Source organism: Prosopis cineraria, unplaced genomic scaffold (genome assembly GCF_029017545.1).
Source record: "Prosopis cineraria cultivar Desert tree isolate PC_DT_omini unplaced genomic scaffold, ASM2901754v1 PC880, whole genome shotgun sequence".
Lineage (NCBI taxonomy): Eukaryota > Viridiplantae > Streptophyta > Magnoliopsida > Fabales > Fabaceae > Prosopis > Prosopis cineraria.
In genome coordinates, this window is record NW_026556205.1 from 1,198 (window position 1) to 22,793 (window position 21,596).

At 31.1% G+C, this 21,596-nt stretch overlaps 2 protein-coding genes across 2 annotated transcripts; both read right to left on the minus strand.

The window, feature by feature from the left end:
* Positions 1 to 366: 366 nt before the first annotated feature.
* LOC129298668 (putative glycine-rich cell wall structural protein 1) lies at positions 367 to 622 on the minus strand (the record flags this gene model as incomplete). Its single annotated transcript, XM_054937086.1, has 1 exon — positions 367 to 622. A coding segment is annotated over exon 1 (256 nt), but the record flags the coding sequence as incomplete, so codon positions are not given.
* A 2,710-nt stretch (positions 623 to 3,332) lies between these two features.
* Positions 3,333 to 9,989, minus strand: LOC129298671 (protein BTR1-like). The gene is made up of 8 exons (XM_054937090.1): positions 9,637 to 9,989; positions 7,564 to 7,802; positions 7,372 to 7,478; positions 6,756 to 6,949; positions 5,433 to 5,557; positions 4,024 to 4,119; positions 3,880 to 3,941; positions 3,333 to 3,772 (listed from the first exon to the last, which is right to left on the minus strand). Exons 1-8 carry the CDS (start codon positions 9,719 to 9,721, stop codon positions 3,676 to 3,678), a joined length of 1,005 nt encoding a protein of 334 aa, XP_054793065.1. The 5' UTR covers positions 9,722 to 9,989; the 3' UTR covers positions 3,333 to 3,675.
* Positions 9,990 to 21,596: the final 11,607 nt, after the last annotated feature.

The following is a 21,596-nucleotide window of genomic DNA, read 5'->3' on the forward strand; positions in this document are numbered from 1 at the left end:
GCTATAGCCTCTAATACTTTGTTCTCTAATGTCTTTGTAATGTTTTAACTTTTTAATTGCTTTTTTTATATTATTAAATTTTATATAAAATAAAAAACATTTTTATATCTTGTAGATAATGAAATGATAATATTTTTAATAAAAATCATAAAAATACAAATTTATAACATTTCATCATGATAAAATATCAAAATGTCTCTTATAATTTATATAAAATCTAATAATAAAAAAATAAACACAACTGAAAATTTAGAATACTATAGAGATCCCATGCCTGCGTCTATCAGAGCTGCTGGGAATAAGCTTCACTTCTCATTTAAAAGCCTCCATTACCATTTTGTTTGCCTTTGACTTTTTTATAATTACCAGATTCATCACCGCTTCCATCTGCGCTCTCAACCCTGAATCCAGACCCGTCGAATCCTCCGCCTCCGCCTCCGCCTCCGCCGCCGCCTCCACCACCGCCACCATTACTGCCACTGCCTCTTCCTCCACTAAATCCGCCGTTTTTACAACCTGAACGGCCACGTGATGATTTTCCTCTCCTGGACGTAGCAACGACTGCCAAGTCAAGAATGAGCAGTACAGTGAACACAAACCCTAAGACTTTGGATCTCGCCATTTCTAAGAACACGATGAAAATGAGACACCAACAATGAAAATGAGTTCCATATATATATATATATATATATAGGAAGCTTCATTTAAAGTCTTTTTTTGTGAAAATTAAAGTACCTGTGTCATGAGCTTCTTCAACATAATTATTATTCCAAGAAAGTGGGTAATCGATTATTTATCACTGTCGTATGGTGCCAAGGTGATCACAATAATAAAAGCCTCTATAAATAGGCATTGTAAAGCTAAATCTCGAGTGACTCTGAAAAGTGTGGCACTTGTATATAATAGCAGCTTCATTTTGATAGGTCACCTACTACTCACTGTTCATCATCATTTAAGTGTTATCAATTTCTTTTAGTACCTCTTTTCAATTTAATTACTTGTTATTTAAGAGTCTTATGTTTGTTTTTGTTTTTGTGTGTGTGTGTGTGTACGTTTTTTTTTTCTTTTCTTTGGAGGGGGGATTTGTCTTGTTAGTGACTGATTATATATATTATGACTTAATGATTGTTTGGTTATAGTTCTGATGGCTTATTACTTGGCTCTCTCTCTATAAAGGACTTCTTTTTTAGAAAAAAAAAAATCTTGATCTTTTATATAAGTCATGGAAATTATTAATTAATATTTTAAATTTAATTCTAATTTAATGTTTCTATATGACTCCTCAAATATTGTGTTTTCACATCTTATTAGGCAAAGTTGAAATATGTTTTAATATCAAGACAAATGTAATGAGTTAGCTAACCTTTCTCAATTCCCTTGAAGTAATTGAGAGAAACTTAAACAGGTGAGGCTATTAGTTAATAGTAATCTTTTTCTTGGCCTATATAAATAAAAATTTAATTAATAGACGCATCCTGACATAATTTTAAATCTAGACGTATATTGCCCTTTTTATCCTTAAGAGAATGTTCTCTCATTGTTACGTGTTAAGCTGGTGGTAGCTTTACATATGCACTTGTATCGAATATGATGTGATTTCCAACAGGATGAAATAATTAAGGACAGAGAGAAGATTCCATGAAATGTCATGTATTTTAATTATGATAGGAGTATATTACAATAACATAGAGGGTTAAAGTGTATCTTCAGTGATTTAATTTTATTTAAAATTTCATTTTAATAATTTAATTTTATAAAGTATCTTTTTAATTTTTTAATGTTAATATTATTAGTTTCTTGTATAAAAAATTTCTACATTTAATTTTTAAATATTAACATATTAAGTTTATTTTTTGAAAAAAATAACAATATTGACACACACAAAAATTATTTGAAACTAACGTTATTAGAGTAAAAAACACTGAAAATATACTTTATAAAATTAAAGGATCAAATTAAAATTTAATATAAAATTAGAGGATTAAGAGTATATTTTAGCAAATAAGATTATCAAATGTAAACTAATAATATAGAATAATTGTATTATATCAGTAATAAACTCATAACCTTACATAATCTGCAATTAATCTTTCAGAATTTGCAACTAAATTTGTAATATTTATAATTAATTTACAGACAATCTACAATTTACTCTATAATTGATCTACGACTGTTTTTTCAAGATTTACAACATAATATCTTCTGCAACTTCCAGAGCTATATATTTGCCACCAGCACAACAGAATTTTCATCCTTAATTCTCTGTATTTTTTATAAATTCATGGTCCCTTAAGATAATTTTTTCCACTATCCTTGTGACATTCACCCGTAATTTGTTTAATGATGCTGTAATAAAAGGGGCAATTGAAAATCATCCAATCCACTCATCATGACATTATCAATTAAATAATCATATATTTTAAAAAAAGTTAGAAGCTCGTTAGGATCTTATCTGACATTCATACCCAGCTGATTCATTTCAATCAAATACTTACACGAACAAAACCACGGTGTGTTTGATTTCAATTGGAGAAAACTAATTATGAAAAAAATTGATGGTGTTTGAATAAGATTTTTAAAATTGATTTATCAAATGGAGAAAAATTTAGCCTTTACAAATTGGAGTTTCAAGCACCAAAAAAAGTTTGAAAAAATTGGGCATGTTTGGTTAGCTTTTACGAAATGAAATTTCAAAAACTAAATAGAGTTTGTAAAAATGAAGACTTGGGAGTGTTTGGACAACTTTTTTCAAAATTATGATTTTGAACCAATAATTAATTTTAAAGAATATCCAAACAGGCCCCAAATGAGTTTTTGAAAATTGTTTTTACTTTTCAAGGATAGTTTTAAAATGCTTGTGGAATATATTAAAAGTTGAACTTGACAAGAATGCAAGACCAGAAGGGCTCACTTTTTCACATGTAACATAAAGCTATACGATCAGTAAAATAAAATCTAAGAACAAGATACCAACTTCATTTTATAAACAAATCATATTCTAGAGTTCATTGATCATCTTTTTCATAAGTCACATTGCATATAAAGATGAATCATTAATTACTTTATTCCAATTTTACCCTTGTACAATTTTCTGAGTAAAAAGATTACAAAAACGAGGGAAATTGTTTTTAAAGATGATGCATTTAATAAGTATAAACTGAGAAATCTCTTTCTTTTTCTTACAATATCAATAATTTAACTCCCTTTTTTTTTTTGTTTCAGTGAGGTAATTAGGAGGGACTTGTACATAGAAGCAGAAGGACTAATAAGCAATCTTCATAAGCCATGGCAGAAGAACAAGAATTTAGGCCAAACAATAATGAGGAGGGGTATTCTCACAAGTGAATACTCAATTCCTAAATCATTAACAAGGAGCAGGGATTCTCAAATCCTATCTCAAGGCCAGGTAATGAAGTAAATGTTGACTTACAACATGTAACAAAAAGAATATGCTTCTAATTACTACACATGGTCAAAAGCAGTAGTGTACCTCCCCAATCAATTTATCTGGCAGTATTTTTCTCCCTACAAATTAACAACAAAATCTTGCTCCCTGTCAAACTACAATATTCAGATCTCAACTTATCAACTAAGTAGTTTATGTGAAAAAAACCTAAGAAAACAGCAAATGTATAAGCAATAAGCAAGCAGGTTCACTACAAGTGTATTTGCCTACTACTCCATGGCCCTCTCAGCTGCATAAGCAACTTTCTGCATTATCATCGCTTCAGCTGTGCGTATTGCTCTCTGGGATCCTGTTATGGTAACTTTCCTGCATAACAAGGACGAAGCAAAATCACGTCCGAAAAACTTTGGTAAAAGAAACAACGACTCGGTCATCCAATACAAAATCGTGAGAAAGCAAGTTCATTTTTATACCTATCAGTTGTTCCGGTCATGAAATCACCCCTGTCAGATATCTTTATCCTTGCCCCACTAATCTGAAAAGCCAAATTAGTCTAAGTTAGTGCGTTGTATAAGTAATCATATTGAACCAAGTAAGACTATCAGCCATCGAAAAACCTGACTAATTTCAATTATGTTCCTCCCCCCACGACCAACTACCAGCCCTATATGTCCATCTGCAACACCAATTGTCAGTGAGTTATTCCGCTCCTCCTGGCAAGCAATGCAACAGCACCTATCAGTTCAGAGAAACAAAGAAATCCACCATATTTATCGAAATTTATGGCGGCTAAACTTGTTATTCTTTCATACATGAGAGTATGTTTGATCTCTCATCATAAGAAATAAAAAATAATAATAATAAAGCAAAAGATAAACAAAAACGTCCGAAGAATTAAACACATACACAAAGCGTGAGCAAATATGGTAAACAACCCCTTAGGCATGAAGCTCAATTGATTTTGTTTATTTTGTAAATGGAATTCCAGGTTCTTTTAGAGCACAAACACCAAGTGAAATACCACTTCTGTTATAGCTGTAACCCGTATAATTTTAGAAGGTTGCATATTCAAGCAAACCAGCTACGTCCTTATCAAATTTTATGATGTGATTGCATTGAACAGTTCAACTTATTGGGCAGTCAATCCATACAAAATGGACCAGGATAGCGTTTCTTCTGAATTTGGTCAAAATCCATCTGCAGCAAAATGCAAAGTATCAGTTGGATCTACCAGTGCGATACCAGTATTTTCATTTACGATTTACACCATAATTTGACCTGCCTGAAGTTGGTTCCCAGTTTGTCTATTTGTCTTGTATGATTGATAGGTCCAAATGAGCTCTATAGGCAAGAAAATTTTATTTTACAAGTTCCTTTCGAGATATTCCAAAGTCTATAAACTTCTCTCAATAACCTTCATATTTCCTATTCTTACATATTATGCAAATTTCTCCCAGTTTTGATGCCCCCTAGAAACTCCTACTTCTCATGTCTAAGCTTATTACCTTCAGCTCAACCATATTCCAAAAACTAGTGGCCCCTTATATTCCCAATTATCAGAGATTCACATTTATTTTTGCCCAAAATGCAAACGGGCAGTCCATTTGACTAGAATTGCAATTCAGCAAGATGTCAAGAGTTCCATAAAACACCAAAAGTGCTTACTTTATGAAAACACAGGAAAGACCACAATGACCTAAAATAGCCTACTTTCCTATTAGTGACTTGTGATTTACAACCGGATATTCATTAATGACAAATGACTTCACATCTCGCATCATTTGAAATGTGCTCACTCTTTCATTTTAAGATGACAAAATGGCACCATCCAGGATCACATGGTTCAAGGGATTGATAAGTGGAAGAAAGAAAACTAATTTCAGGATAGCAAGACTAAGGTCTTCATCCAAGTCTGACTCTATCAACATGCACCATGCTCAGCCTCCACAATAAGATATGCAAAATTTGTTGTCATTCTTTGTTCTGTCTGTCAAGGCAACTTACAACATCAGGAAACATTACTAACCTTGCTGTTCTGGACTTTTCCTCCCGCGCCATTTTGCCTATAGTTAATTCCATTGTAGGGTGTTGTTGCAACAGAAGGAACCACATATGTATAGGGAACACCTTGATAACCAGAGAAGACAACACCTAAAAATCAAGCGAAGAAAAATATATTAAGCATCAATTTTATGATGATAATTCCTCACAAAACATATCAAGTAAAAAATGAAATTGCCAATTGAATCTTGATTCCACCCTTTCATTATCATATATGGTGCTGTAATTTCTTATAAGTCTTCCTTTTCTACATTAATCAGCAATGAAAGAGCAAACTATGAAGGGCTAGTCAAACTTGAGGACTAAGAACGCCACAATTTAAGGCTCGACTCAAATCAAACAGCCACCTGAAATACATAACAACAGCCCAAATAACTTAAAGATTATGTGATAGCCTGCACAAACTCGAAGACCATGGAAGACAATTACCAAAACACCACCTTAGACCTAAATATAATATCTAATCACCCCAGACTACTATAAATAAAAATTTCACTGCAAAGATATAATAACAACAATCAAGAATAAATCTAAAGCAAATTAGCAAGATTTATGAATCTTAAACTTATTACTTATGGATATTATTGCTGCCTGCAAAAAGTGCAATTATAAAGCAAAGTACAATAATTTATAAAAACCAAGATACATGTGGTGGTGGCTGTCTCAGCTTAAATTTAAAATTCTTTATCATTGAATATGCATTCATAGTCTTCCTACTGGAAACATGATGCTCAATTTCCTCATTGACTTTTAATTTAAATATTAAGTATTTCTTAACTTTCATTAGTCTTTAGAGCAAAAGTGTATTAAAAAAAGGTGTATGAATCAGGCTTTGTATTTATAACCATCTTGTTGCAGTGATCACTAATAACCATCTTGATATATGGCATACAGGGCAATAGAAACTTAGCAACACTTCGCCTTCAAAGTGAAAGAATTATTCAAGCAAAGAAAATTGGATTGACAAAAACATTGAGGATACATTCTTTCCGTTAAGCAGAGCCTCCTGTCCTTTGATTTGGGGGGCAATTGGAGAAAATATACATATGCAATTTTTTCAGCATAAAATAAGCACTGCCCTTGAAAAACAACAGTTAATCCTTAAGTCCCCTTAAAATTACTTATGGCCCCCTCAAATTACTTTTTTCCTCCATCCACCTCTGCAGTTACCTATATATGAATTGAACTTGACTTATTATTAGCTCTTTGGAACCACAAACATGAATGAGAAGCTACTACACGAAAGAATCCTAACCGATGTTCCCAGGTATTAATAAACAATACAAACCTGGATATGAAAATGGAGTGTTCATGGACTGCGAATACTGTGGATCTTCAGCAAGCTTGGAAACAATTAGATCAATTGCATGCATCTGTTCATCCAGAGTTCCAGACAATGTCACTAGCCTATCATTCAGTCCATAATAATTATTATCTTGAGGAGATATCTTGATGCTAGCATGAGAATCTTCAATAAATGACCTGCTCAAAGAAAAAGGTACATATAAAGTTAACTTTTTACCCCAATTTCTCAGCGATGTTAATACATATAGAAAGGATTATTAACTGATAGTAATAATCGATCTCTTAGTGACAAAGAAGGTGGGGTTAACATGGGAAGGAAAAGGTGATGGATAACAATTTTCTTAGGCTGACTTCAGCGATTGCAAAAAGCATCCTGATACCAACAGGAGGGCCTGCTGTTATGGGTGGTTGGTAAATTTAACAAACCTTAAAATAATATTGAAAAGAACACACCATTTGCTCCGAGTTTAGAAATATTCTCAGAACAAAGATCAAGATCCTCAAGCACTAGAAGTTGCTTTTTCCATCAGTAGTTAATTTATAAACAAGGCAAACTAAAAAGTTTTATATCTAATATTGACTAAGAAAAGTACTCATACCTAATGGTAGAACCTCCCTTGCCAATTATTCCTCCACAAGAGCTATTTGGAACAATGAGTCTTACCTTTGTTTTTGGCTCACCATCATTGTCATCCTCACTGTGAAGCTAATCACAGAAGCCAAGTAAATTTCAGAAGCACATAAGCAATCTTTCATCCCATTAGTAATTAAATCTACATAACGGCAGTTACCTCACTCATCAACTTAGAAAGAATAAGTTCTACAGCTTTTAGAATTTCATTTATTGCACCAGATACCATAATAATCCTATCTGTAGTTCCAGGGAAAAATTCATGATTGCGAGATAATTGGATTCGTGCTCCAGATTGTGATTGGAAATCAGTGATAGTTGAACCACCCTTTCCAATAACAGAACCAGCTGCAGCGTTTGAAACAAGAAACCGAACATATGTTGGTTTCTCTGTGGAATCTAGCAGAAGCAAGCACTATATTAGAATAAGCATGACGCATAAGAAGGTAACAAATTATAGATTAACTTACCATATGATGCGTAAGAAGGTAAAAAAGTAATCTATAAAATATTGCCTTGTGCTCTAGTAATAGTCCATAAGATTAACTTGCCATATGCATAAGAAGGTAAAAAATTATAGACTACTTGATTTTTTCACTTCCTGATATCAAATTTATATGGAATTAGGCATGCATGATAGACAGAAAAGAGAATTTCATCATCCAAGGGTCAAATTAACAAAAATCAAATTTTGTAAAAACTTGGTTGACCGTACTAGTGTGACATGACTTACATAAGTACAATTCTTCTGACCTTCATCATGCCAGCTTAAATTGACTATACAATAAATTTTATGCGAAAACAAAATCACTACTTGTAAATGCCACTCCCATCAAAGCAAAAGTTTTATCTATATGCAACAGTTTACGTACATCCATGAGGAACAGATCAAGCGGTAATCAAGCTTGAGCTCATTGGTCGAAGGGCATTTCCAACATCAAAGTTCAAACCCATGAGAAAACACTTCTAGGAAGAGGCAACCCCAGTACCCCAAAATCCCAAATGAGATTAGTCCCAAACCAAAAGGATTGAGAAGTAGTTCTCAAATAATAATAACAATAAAATTCACTCAATAGGGTAGTGTGCTAGGATTTGGAACTCCAACCTATTTACAAGTCATCTTTAACTAATTTGCACAGATAAAAAAAGTTTAGTTACAATTAGTTGATGTTCTTAACGTTATCCCATCTTCCCAAAAAAATACCATCCACTAAATGCAATTAATTCTAATCCAATCTTACTCATCTCTCTCAATACCTCTCCACCATAATTACTCAATAATATCCATGACAAAGGCACTATTGAAAAATATATCAATTGCTTCATAGATTTTGCAAAATAACTTATAAATGAAACAAAAAAACTTCTAGAAGCTGACTTATAAATAAGAATGAAGGAAGTAAAACCTAAAATAATTTCATATTTTCATAAAATGGAATTTATTTTTCAATAACTGAAGGAAAAAAAAGTCAATCAGATCCAGAACACAAATTCAGTCTTACAACAATCAGAATGCTCATCATTCAATTACTAAAAATATTTGGGAGGACAAGTAGATGATAGTGACGATGGCATGAGTCCTTGTTTTGAAGAAGATAACGAGGATTCTTAGTAAGAGAGAAATAATGAATCCACAGCCCAAGTTTCCTTTTCATTTTTTTCTTTTTTGAGATCGGAGAAAAGCTTTATTTTCACGACTGACGCAAATTGTTATCAGGTCCAGAGTTAGAACTTTATAAATATTGAGAAGTAAATGGTCCTTCAAAAATAAAATCCTGACTCAAGCATCAACCCTCATTATTTTCTGGTAATTTATCCTCATTTTCAGCAATAACCCTGATCCTTCAGGGGGAGTTGATTATAAACGAGGGTTAAAATTGCATTGCGATTTTTCCAGCACAAAAAACTAGCTGAGAAAGCAAGTAAAACTCAAGCATTCCACAAAGTAGTATTTGTGATAGCAACTTAGCAAGTTTTCCACCTCCCATTCTCGAAAGTCGTGAGATGAACTAAAGAAAACATTTTCAATACGCAGCTCAGAAAATCTGAATTAGGTGGGTCAGGAAAGTTGGGCTCCGATGTGACCGTACGTTAACATTACCGACATTTATAATTAACCAGAAAGCGCATCATTGCCATTGATGTAACCACATATTGCCATCAAACTGGACCGCCATTTTCAACTGCCGAAACCAAAAAAACCGAAACAGAGAAAGTAGATCGGATCAGATACCTGGAGCATGGGAATTGGGTTGTGCCAAGGGGGGTTTCCTGGGTCCCTCAGGAGATGACACATAGGGAGATTCTGTTGACTCCATTACTATCCTTCAACCTCTTGTCTTTCCTGCCTTCTTTTGCCAAGAGAAAGAAAGGGCAATTTACAGAAACAGCGTAACAAACAAAAGCAACAGAAGAAGCTCAAACCATTGCCGCAAATTCCATTTGGTTACAAAATCCAAAGACCGAAAATGGAGGTGGAGGAGGAGGAGGAGAAGGAGTGGGTTACGGTGTGAAAGCGAAGTGAAGAATGGAATTAGAGAGATTGAACCCCGACTACATATCCAGCAGCTCTCTCTTTCCTACATGTGTGTGCGTGCGTGAGTGAACGAGCCAGTCGTCGTGGCTTGGGCGTGATTACCGCCTCTGTTATTATTAAATTATTAATATTAATGATGATAATGATTATGATTATTTATTAAATAACTGACAAAATCAGAAAATGATACTCCCTCCGAGACAGAAAAAATTCATTTTTTTAAATATATGGCACTTTAAAAATATTAAAATCTTATTACATAAATTTATTTTAATATTAGTCTTTTTCTCTTTATTTAATATTAATTAAATGAAGGTTAAAAGTTATTAATGAAAAGTATTTTTAAAAGTTTATATTTTTATTTAAAAGAAATAAAATTATTAAATATATTTAATAAAATTTATTAACATATAAAATTTTATTTAAAAGTACCTTATAATTTAGGAGGAAGAGAGTACAACAATTTTTTCATTCCTCCACTCCATAAGTAGAGTTGAGAATATAAGTTAGATTATATGAATTGGTTCAAATAACCAATCACATGAGTTGGGTTGGGTTAGAAAAACATTAATTCAAATTAAAATATGCCTGAATCAAATAACCTGTGAATAGAGTTGATATGAGCTCAACCCGCTAACACATAAAAAAGTGGTAGGTTAGGTTAGAGAAAATGAATTCGTTTAGACGCAGGACAATTTTAGTTCACACCACATAACTTGAACATGTAGCTGACTAACACGCTAGTTTGCTTATATTTTTAAAAACAAACAAAAAATAAACAAATGAGATTAAATTTAAAATAAAGCATTTAAAATAAGCATGCATGAAATTACAGTTTAGATACATGACACTTGAACATTTGTTTAATTTAAAATTGAATTATGACAAAAAACAATAAAAACACACAACTTAGATACAGTTTTATTTATAAACCACTTCCGACATATTTTATCAGTATCAAAAAAAGCCTTAAAACTCATTAATTTTGTCTTAAAATTTAATAAGTTTTTAATTTTATCCCTATCAAATATACACACTTTAATAATAAATTTTCTCTTTCCAACATTCAATGAAGGGTAAAAAATAAATTTTATGATGTAACTTATAAATAAAACAAAAAAATTTCTTCTTTCTCTGCCTTATAAATAAGATCAGAGAGAGTATATGTTAAATATAACAAATCATAATATTACATTTTTATTTTGTCCACTGATTTGATTTATAAATTACCAACCATTTTCAATAATTAATTGAACTTAGTCATCTCTGTTCTCTCAATGTTGAGGATTGCTAAAATCTAAACAAGACAAAGAAAAGAAATTTTTGTATATGAAAAAGAGAATTTTGCATAAAGTACAAAAACTAGAGAATAAAAAGATCACAAAATCAAATTAATTTATATTTAAGTGATGATATAAGTTTGACTTGATTAGAATAACTTTTATTTTTATTTGAATAATTAATTTTTAGAGGCAATATATGATTTTTTTTACCTCTAAAAAATAATAAAAGAGGTGAACTTATAATTTTTAAAATTAAAAAATTATAAAAAAATATGTTTTACTTGCAGGTTGGCAAAATTATAACCCATATATGATGAGAGTTATGTTAGACGTTAGCCTACAACCCATCATGAGTCAACCCGCAATCCACAAGTTAGCCTGTTTAGCTTATATTATTTTTTAAAAAAATGGAGAAAAAATGGAGAACGTGATATATTCATGATTTTTTGATAAATTGATGGGTATAACTTGGTTAGCTCAATTTGGTACATTTAGAATGAATCATGACATGAAGGAATATTATATTGAAATTTATCATTATTTTTATTTAGGTGTATTTTTTAAAATTTTTAAAAAATAAGTTGAAAAAAAATAACATAAATTAGCAAATTAGCCTATTTAACCTGTCAGCTTTCAATAATAATTTCAACCCATATAAAAATGAGTTGAATTCAACCTAACCCAAATGAGCCAACTCAAATGGTGATTCAACCTATACTTTCAGCTTTACTCCATGTTACTTTACCCTGTGTTACATTACAACTAGTGTTCAACTCGTGAGGAAGAAGTCGTCTAATTAAATTAAATTATTTTTAAAATTACCTTCTCATAAGATGAGTTATATTGTAGAACATTTTTGTTATTACATACTAATAATTTGAAATCAACATTTGTGTTATTTGGGTTTTTTTTAAAAAAATTAAGCATGTAGTCTTTAGCTAGACTCTATTATCTGCAGACAATTGAACATACAAATGAAAAATATGAATGATATAATCAATTAATCACAACTAATTATGATAGACAAGTATAGCCTATAAGAAAGAAAGTTAAACAAATAATTAGTGTAAGGTATAACCAAAAAAAATTATAGCCCGTTGTCAAAGTTTTCAAATATATATTAGAATACAACATTGATCATTTTTTAAGATGCCTTATTACTTTTATCATGAATTATTATCTATAGGCCTTTTGTATATAAACTTATTTCCAATTAACCAAACTAATTTAAAGAGGAACTTATAATTGTTACTTTCTCATTTCATTAGTAAAATATTAAATGAGTTATCAATATCTCGTATTATTACTTGTATTTCATGTAATACATAAAGGAATTTAATCATTATGATTAAATTAATTTATATGTAATGCAATTTAATCATACTTGTAATGCACGATTGTGAAAACATAATTAATTTCACTTACATTTTCCTTTGCCATCTCTCCTTATTAAAAGTTTTCAATCTCATTTACTTTTCTTAGAAATTCAATTGATTAAAAATATTTTCTCTCCATTTTATTTTATTTAATTTGAGAGTTAATATCCCAATGCTTACACAGGTAATTTAAAAAACTTTAAAAACAAAATTATAAAACGCTTTAAGTACATGTATTATAAAACTATGAAATCACTTTGACATATTTTTAAACACACGTCCCCATTCAAAAGAAATTAATGGGGCTAAATATGTCATTACCATCAACCATTATAATTGACTAAATAAAATTTTTTTGATTCAAGAAATTCAATAAACCAAATAAAGTAACTGATTAAGTTACTAATAGAGTTGAACTCATAAGATAACGTCTTAATGTAGTGAATTATAATGCATGAGTTAATCGTGAATCCTTGAACATAAGGAACAAAAGGAAGAACCATTCTCATAGAGAAGTTAATCATGAATAGCAGTCAAATTAAATGGTAATATATTATTCAATTGCCACCCAAATGAAAGCATTGTGAAATATGATAGACTACACAATTACAAGAACTCCTTGGCATGTGCACAAGATTTCTTCCACATCTACCGTAACAATCATTAGGATTCAGGACCCTATTGTATCGTCTTCCTAATGCAGGAGACAACAAAGCCATTAGTTTTCATTCTGGAAGTAATTTGGCAAGTAATATTAAAATTTGAGTTAAATTTTTATAGTCATGTGTTTCAGGAAAGTGTAATTGAACTTTTAAGGGTAACAAACTGCAGAATTGTCTAAAACATCACACTTTAACCAAAATCTTTATTACAATGCATGGAAGGCTTTTTTAGAACACACCAATAGTGGCTAATGGACCATTAAATTTTGGACAACTTTGCATCTATAAAACCTAAAGGTTATAAACCAATGTAGCAAATAAAATTTTGTAGCATATGGACCAATGAAGAATATGAAAATTCTGGACAACTGTTAGTTGTTCTACTTAAATCATTGATAGCTTCCTCCTCTATCCCTTACTTTCCAAATGCAAAATTTACTCCCTAGAAGTTTTGGAAGGAAAGAATCATAAAATGGTTATCTTTGTGAATGAAATTAAGACTTAACCTTTCTCAACGCTGAAAAGGAGCAATTTAACTTGGGATACAAATGGAGCTGCTAAAATGAAAATTATAAAAATAAATAAATAACAAAGATACAATGGATTCAAGTAACGGATACAAGAAAAGTGGTCCACTATGTGAAGTTGTTAGCCATTTTTAGATGCCTTTTCTGGGTATGAATGAGCAGCCTTTCTTTGCGGCCAAAGGGGAGGTACATGTTCACTTGTTCCATTCCTCTGAACTTTCAGGAAATACTTCTGTGCATGACTCCGTATTTACCAAAGTGCAGTAGGAGAAGTAAATATATTATACAGCTTTGCAAAAAAGAAGAACATAAGGGGTAAAAGCAAACCATGTCACAGACATGGAAAATTACCATGAGAAAAATGATGAAATAATTAATACATTTTCTGCATCCTGGAATGATTTTGTCGACATGGCAATCACTACACTCTAAAAATCACATCCATGACTCACTTATATTGCCAACTTGGCAACTAAAAAGAGAAATTCATTGTATAATTCAAGATGAGTTTAAAACTTAACGTCTTTTTGATGTAACCTTAAGATATATTCAGACATATAAGAGGAAATTGAGGGGAGGGAAAGAAGTGGAAAAGAAATATCCAGCAAGTCAGAATTATTATCCTAAGGGTCCAGCAAATCAGGATATAGTCATTATGTGTTTAGGGTGGCTATAGATTCAGTTTAGAGGTCGGAGTCACATCATTTATGGCTTGCTTAATATTTCGTTGTTGTTTTGGATAGCACTCAAGACATGTTTTGATTGTTAGATAGGAATGACAAGAATACTGGTCTCTCAAACACCAGTGAGGGAGCTATTATGTTGTTGCTTTCATTCTCTTTGTTGTAATCTTGTTTCAATATTAGGGAATAGGATTTTGGCTAGAATCAATGGCCTTTCTTTTTGTGACACTGATTCGGCTAGTTTGATTTAATATCAAAACCTCAAAATTTCCCATATTTGGTTAGTTCTTGCATTTATTTCCCTGTTAGAAATTTATTATAGAGCAGAGTTCTAAGGTTTTGATATTATACAGCAGAGTTCTATTAGTTCTCCGCTCAATAAACATTACAACAAATTGCAACATTATTTTTCTCAGTACATGTCCTGGGACGACTCATGAGAATCTGACCACCAGAAACCAAGCAGAAAGAAATTTAGCCCCAACTTAGTCTTTCAACCCATCTTAGTCCATCAGAAATCCTAATTAAATTATCCGTTGACTTTTTGAAGTAGAGGTTTGAGCCTAAAAGTTTTTTGCTAGTTATCATAACTCTTACCACTAGATTAGACCACCATTATGGCATATTGTCTAAGCTTCAAGTAGTTCTAGGAATAGTACCAAAGTCTATGTGACCAGGAATTTTTAGACTTCAGAATTTGGTCCTTGCTATTTCTTGATCTTTAAAGTTTTTGCACATAATATGATAAGTCAATGATCGACACCTCAAGTCCTAAAAGCTTAGGGTTGAGAACGTATCAGGTATATGTGATCATTGAGATTTTCTTATAACTTTTTCACCGAGAAGAGGGTTTGGGTACCTGTCTCTCAAATGTCTACTACGCAACTATATGAAGCATTTTGTCATTTTCTTCCTGTGCCCAATATCAAGTCTGGATAAGTTTGGACTACATAATACAGCAGAGTGTTTGTTCTTCTGTTTCGGACTGCTCACAGGATATTTGCTAAGCTAAAGCCAAGGATATGAATGATGCTAAGATCCAACAGCTCATGCTTCCCTATTTTACTATTCTTGATCATGCCCTGTATGATAACAAATTCACCAAAATGTTAAAAGCGACATTACCAATATGCTTTCTTTATCGTTGACAAAAAATTCAATTAGACAATTTAGCACTTTACCAGATTCCATCAATACGATCTGCAATGAGCTTTCCTTATTTAGGTACAAATCCTAATGTGTTCAGTGACTTAAATGCGTGACCTGCATAGCAATAAATAGTTGAGTCTTCAAGTTTTAGTGAAGTAGCCATGGCATGAGGAATTACAATTACCTTTATCCTTACCAATATCAGCACTGGTGATTAAACGATTAGATTCCCCTTCAATATCAAGAGCAAGATGGTCAAATCTGAATCAGTAGGGAAAAAACAAAGAAAAAAGAGAGAAAAATAAACATAAATATCTTATTTACATCATGTAGACACAAATTTCAGCTAGTCAACAAAATAATATTCTTCTACTTCATTTAATTACATAGAAACCTATAAATGTGAAGGAAATTGGGCAATCCCAACCCCGGCATTAGGCAGAAACCAAATCTCACATATTAAAGAAGCACACATGCGTAAGCCAAAAAAGTACTCACTTTCAAATCAGCCCGAGAAGTATAAATTTGCAATAGCATGGATCTTATAAGCCAAAAAATAAATGTTCCCTGAATTGCCCGTGCAAGGCTTAGACGACCTGAAGAATAAAACAAACCTAGAACATCGAGGGCATCACGAGTCTTCCCCTCTGAATGCAACTGAAATCGATGGAGCCAAACAAATCCTCTAAGAAGGGAAAAAGTGAACAAAAAATAGACCAGATACAAATGATGCACAACAGGATAGCTGGAGGACGAAAATCTCACCTGGAAGGTGCACATGAAGACGACCTCTGACACAAAAAATCCACCATAATATCACGAACACCCGACAGATCAAGTGAAGTGAGGGACGCTAGCTGAAACAATGAAATGGGCGAACGATCAAAAAGGGAAAGGTCACTTCCAAGATCCCCAGCCTTGTCCAGAATGTAGACGTTTTCAGGGGCAATCCTCACATGGTGGAACAGTTCACTGAGCAGGCCATGAACACAATATGGTGACAGACAATTAGCTCTGGGTAGAAAATATCACTTATAAATAGGAAATTAATCAATAATTAAACCAAAGGAAGAAAAAAATCTATACGAAAACTCACCAATGTGGTAGATTCCGATCAACAAACCCATCTTTATACAATCATCTCATAATACTTCTTCCTCTGCGCCGATACCTATGAATCATCACCTCATCCAAAGAACAAAAGACAGGGAAATAAAAAACACAACCAAGCAAATGACATGACCGCACAAACCGTTTACGAACCCACCAACATAAACACACGATTTCCCCAAAGATCAACCACAAGAATAACCAAAGAAGGACAAACGAAGATGCTAGGACAAAAAATGCACGAATATGATGACAAAAATTTCACCTGACGATGTTATGCACGTACAAATACCACACTGGGCAAACAATATATTTAAAATTTCACCTGGTGGTGCGAAACGGCAACACAAAAATCACCAAGAATTTAAAAATTATTGAAATCTCGCCAACTGACCCATCGACCTTCCCATTTAATCTATCCCGTGGATGCAAGACTGGCGTCCCCTTTCTCTGTCTTTTTTTGGGTTACAGAAGTTAGATTCAAAATAAAATATAAAATATTAGTTGCATGAGGAAAAACAAAGGGATCACCAAAAATTATAATAATATTATTAATTATTAATACTACAATATTCGAATCCCTTTCTCTAATATCATAATATTATATTATAATAATAACAGAACAATAGATGGAGAACTGGAACAGGTAATGACCTTGGGCACGTTAACAAAGGCAATAGATGAAGCACTGTTCATTCACTATAGACTTGGCCATCCCGCGTTCGTAAAGATTGATTTGCCTCTCCATAACATGGTATTTATAAAATATTAATATTAATACTAATTATGATTATTATTCTTTAGTTGCAAATAAAATTAAGAAAAAAAATAAATTTTACCCATATGTTTTTATTTAATTATTGATTTAGTTATTAAACTTTGAATAAGGATAACTCAAACTTTATAGTTTCTTGATTCAAAATAACTTAGTTTTTATAATTCTCTAACTAGGTATAACTCAATTTTTATAATTCTTTAACTCAATAAAATTGAAAAATTAAATTATGTTGAATGAAAATTTAAAGATTAAATCAATAATTAAGAGAAAATTTAGTATTGAAGTTATGTTATTCCTAAAATTAAATAGTACAAAGTGTGTATCAAATAAAAAAGGGTGAGAAACCAATCAGTTCAAACATTCATTGAATTTGAAGGTATGTTCAAGGTTAGTGAATTATCATAACCTAACTAATCTAAATTTTTTTATTCAAAAAAAGTTATTTCTTAGAAAGGGCTTCAATTGATGAAGGTTGGCTCTTAGTATATAAGTTTACAAGTGAGCCCATAAGTTTGCATGCCTTTCTTATTTCTACAATAATTTTTCAAAATAAATTCAGTAGATGGTAATTACAATTTTAGCAAATGAATCAAGGCATCAAAGGTCTAAAGATCCATAATTATGATTCTCCAATTGATAACAAAGTAAATAATAAATGTCATAAAGCTTCATTAATCGAAGATATGGTTGAATTCTTGATCACTAAAATTTCACTCTTTGTCATCATCTATCATCCTCAATCATTACTCAAATTCTATTTAAAGATAATAATGACTAGTAAGGGATCTATTTAAGTCAATCTTTTTTTTTTGATTATTTTTGTATTCTGTCAAATTTGAGGCTCAAGTGTTTGTTATATTATATTTATACACATGATGATCAGCACTTTGTTTCCCACATGCAATGGTCAATGGTTCTCCATTACAAGTAATTAATCACACTCACCGATATTAATAATTTGAAGCATTTTTCAGCATTAACTTGAGGTCTATGTTACCACCCAATTGCATTTAAAGGGATTAATATTTTAATTTTTTTTATATTATATGAAAATTTCAAACTAGTAATGTCCTTTTTTTTTTAAAGAAAAAAATTGATGTCAGGTATAGGACCAACAAATTGTTGTCATGCACTTTAAAATTGGATTTGACTACTTAATTAAATATATGACAATGCCACAATGAAATATTACTTTTGTACAGTAGTAGTAATTAATAATTGGTAAATATAATTATAACTAGTGACCGACAAATTTGTTGTTTTGTCCAAAGCCGAGTTTGTTTACAGTACATGTTAAATCTCTATTCTAAAGGTTGACCAAATTATGTTTATAACATATTTCCGTTTCATGCTTACATGTTTTTTTAGAGCTACTTTGTTTGTGTTGTGTTTTGTTACATAACAATACGTTGTTCTTCATCTTTTTATTTTGAATATCTCCCGTAGTTATAATCTATACATTAGTGATTGTGGGGGTAAAAACAATATGAATGGAAAGTGAACTTGTTATTATTTCTTCAACATGGAAAAAATAAATATTTTATAAAAAAACAATAACATGGTAATCAACAGCAGTTTATTTAGATTAAAATAAAAATATAATAATAACTTGTTTTGTTTTAAAATTTGTTACACAGTTAAATTCAAACATAAACATTAAATTAAAAAATTCAAAATATAAAGAATAATTTATTCTACTCTATAGCTTATTTGTATCCATATAAATTGGGGAAAAAAATTAACAAATTGTTTGTTTCACAACTTGTTTCTTTTACTAATTGAAGTTGTTGTCTTCTCGCTTAAATATAATTTTTTTTATATTTTATTACCTGACGACTTCAAAATTTATTACTCCATGCTTATTTATACCAAAATCCATTAGCTCAAAATGCAGATTTTAATGAAAAACATGAGTTTTTTAAAATATTTTTAAAATCTTTAAAAGAAATAATTTTTTGAATGTTGAATAATAGGTTAGATTTACTGTCCCATGCTTATTTATTCCAAAACTTATTAACACCGATACCTTAGATTTAAGTTGACTGACATGAATGGAATCGGAAACTAATAATGGAGGGAGTACAATGGACCACCTTAAAAACAACGATACCAAGAAATCAAGATGGGAGTCCAGGAGTTATTAAAAAAAAAAAAAAAGCAGAACGGGTTTTTTTTTTTTGGTTCTGAAACAAATGAAGTAAAATTGTCCACAAAACAACAAAACAAACTTCATAATATCATGTTCCAAAATAAAAAAGATCGTCCAATATACAAATTATTTTTTTAGACACTAGATCGCCTGATATCTTGAAATATTTTGAGTTTATTGTTTGCCTCAAACTAAATTCGAACCCCCATGTTGAAAGCTTTATGGTGGTTACAAATACTGATAGAATGACCTTTTTAAAATCGTTTTAATTATTGCATCCATCATTTTTCAAAGTTTAAATTCTCACCTTAAAAAAAATCGATATTAGCCTTTATTAACTTTACCAGTATCCATTAATTTTAATACAAAAACTTCAAATGACATAAAGGAAACAGGTCAAGCAACATAACGTTCTTCAAGTTGGGCCTCTTGAAAGTTCTCAAGCATGGGCTTGGCAGTTACCCTTCCATTCACCTGAGCGATATCAAAATTCCAAAATACACACGTGGCTTATTTTCTTCATTCCTAAAAGCAATATATTAAGTATTAATAAGCAAAATTGTTATTCATAAAATAATGATTATTAAGTTATATTATTGATCAATTAATTAGTGGTTAAACTTCAATAATTATTGATTACTGAAATCACTTATTACTCAATTAATAAGAAACATTAAGACAGCATTCATAATAAATACTTTAGATTAAAAAAAACCATAAAAAGGATAACAACATCATAATAGCTAAATAATTAGGGGACCAACCACTTCATAAATCATGGAAAAAAAAAAAACAAAATGGTCATCAAAAGAAGAGAATTGGTCTTCCATGGGAATGGAAAAAAAAAATATCATAACGCACCTTCAGCTTGCTTCTTTTGTACGGTGTGATTTGTTAGCAACAAAAGAATAAAAACGAACCATTGAGGGCATATACTTTGTTGAACATAAATCTTTACGAGCATAAATAACTAAATTTGCAAGTGCGATCACTTTAACCATCACGCTTAATATCACCAAACAAGATTTAGACAAAAGCAAAAACCTAATACAGTAGGAAATGATCTTTAGTGGTTTAACCATAAAGTTATATATTATGATTTAAATTTATGTAATTTTATATTGTTATTGATTATGTAGTTATTTTATAATTAATAAAATAATATATTATTATTTAATACATAATATATTATTTATATTATATAAAGATATTCAATTATATGTTGGGATCTCCTGGGCAAAAAAAAAAAAAAGGAAACATATATGCTGGACGGAAAAAAGGCAACTCACCACATATAACACACATTGGTTTTTTATCATTGGAAAGCATAGAGGGATAGAGAAAGTGGGGTGCAGAGGTAGCCTAAGACTACACTTAAACATTTATTTATTTTATATAAGTACAGAACTCAGTCTCTACTAGATCGAATTTTGTACTGCAATATTAAATAAAAAAATTGAAGCTTGATTTAGTATGAACTTAGTTTTAAATTTGTAGCATATAGAGAAATATTTTTAAAAATGTAATATCTAGGTAAATAATTTTTTTTTGTAGTACAGGAGTCAATTTGCCAATTATAAATCATATTTTATTATCACCATATGAACACATAACATTCAAACTAAATAAATAACCTTTCCACCATATTCCCTTATGCAATTCTAACTTCCAATGGCTAGCAACTCTGAGAGCAACATTGATAGAGAATTTAAAGGTATGTTTTTTTTTTTTGGTAGAAAGGAGGGCAGAGCCCAATGCATTAATATTAAAAAGTAAGGGGGGGGGGGGAGATTCAAATCCCATAGTCATTTTGAATCAAGGCCCTAATATAAGGAGGGGCACAATCTAAGAAGGAAGAAATAGTTAAAGCCTCTTTAGCTAATCTATTAGCAACAACATTTTGAACATGTGGAATATGTTGGATTTTATATTCCAGTAAT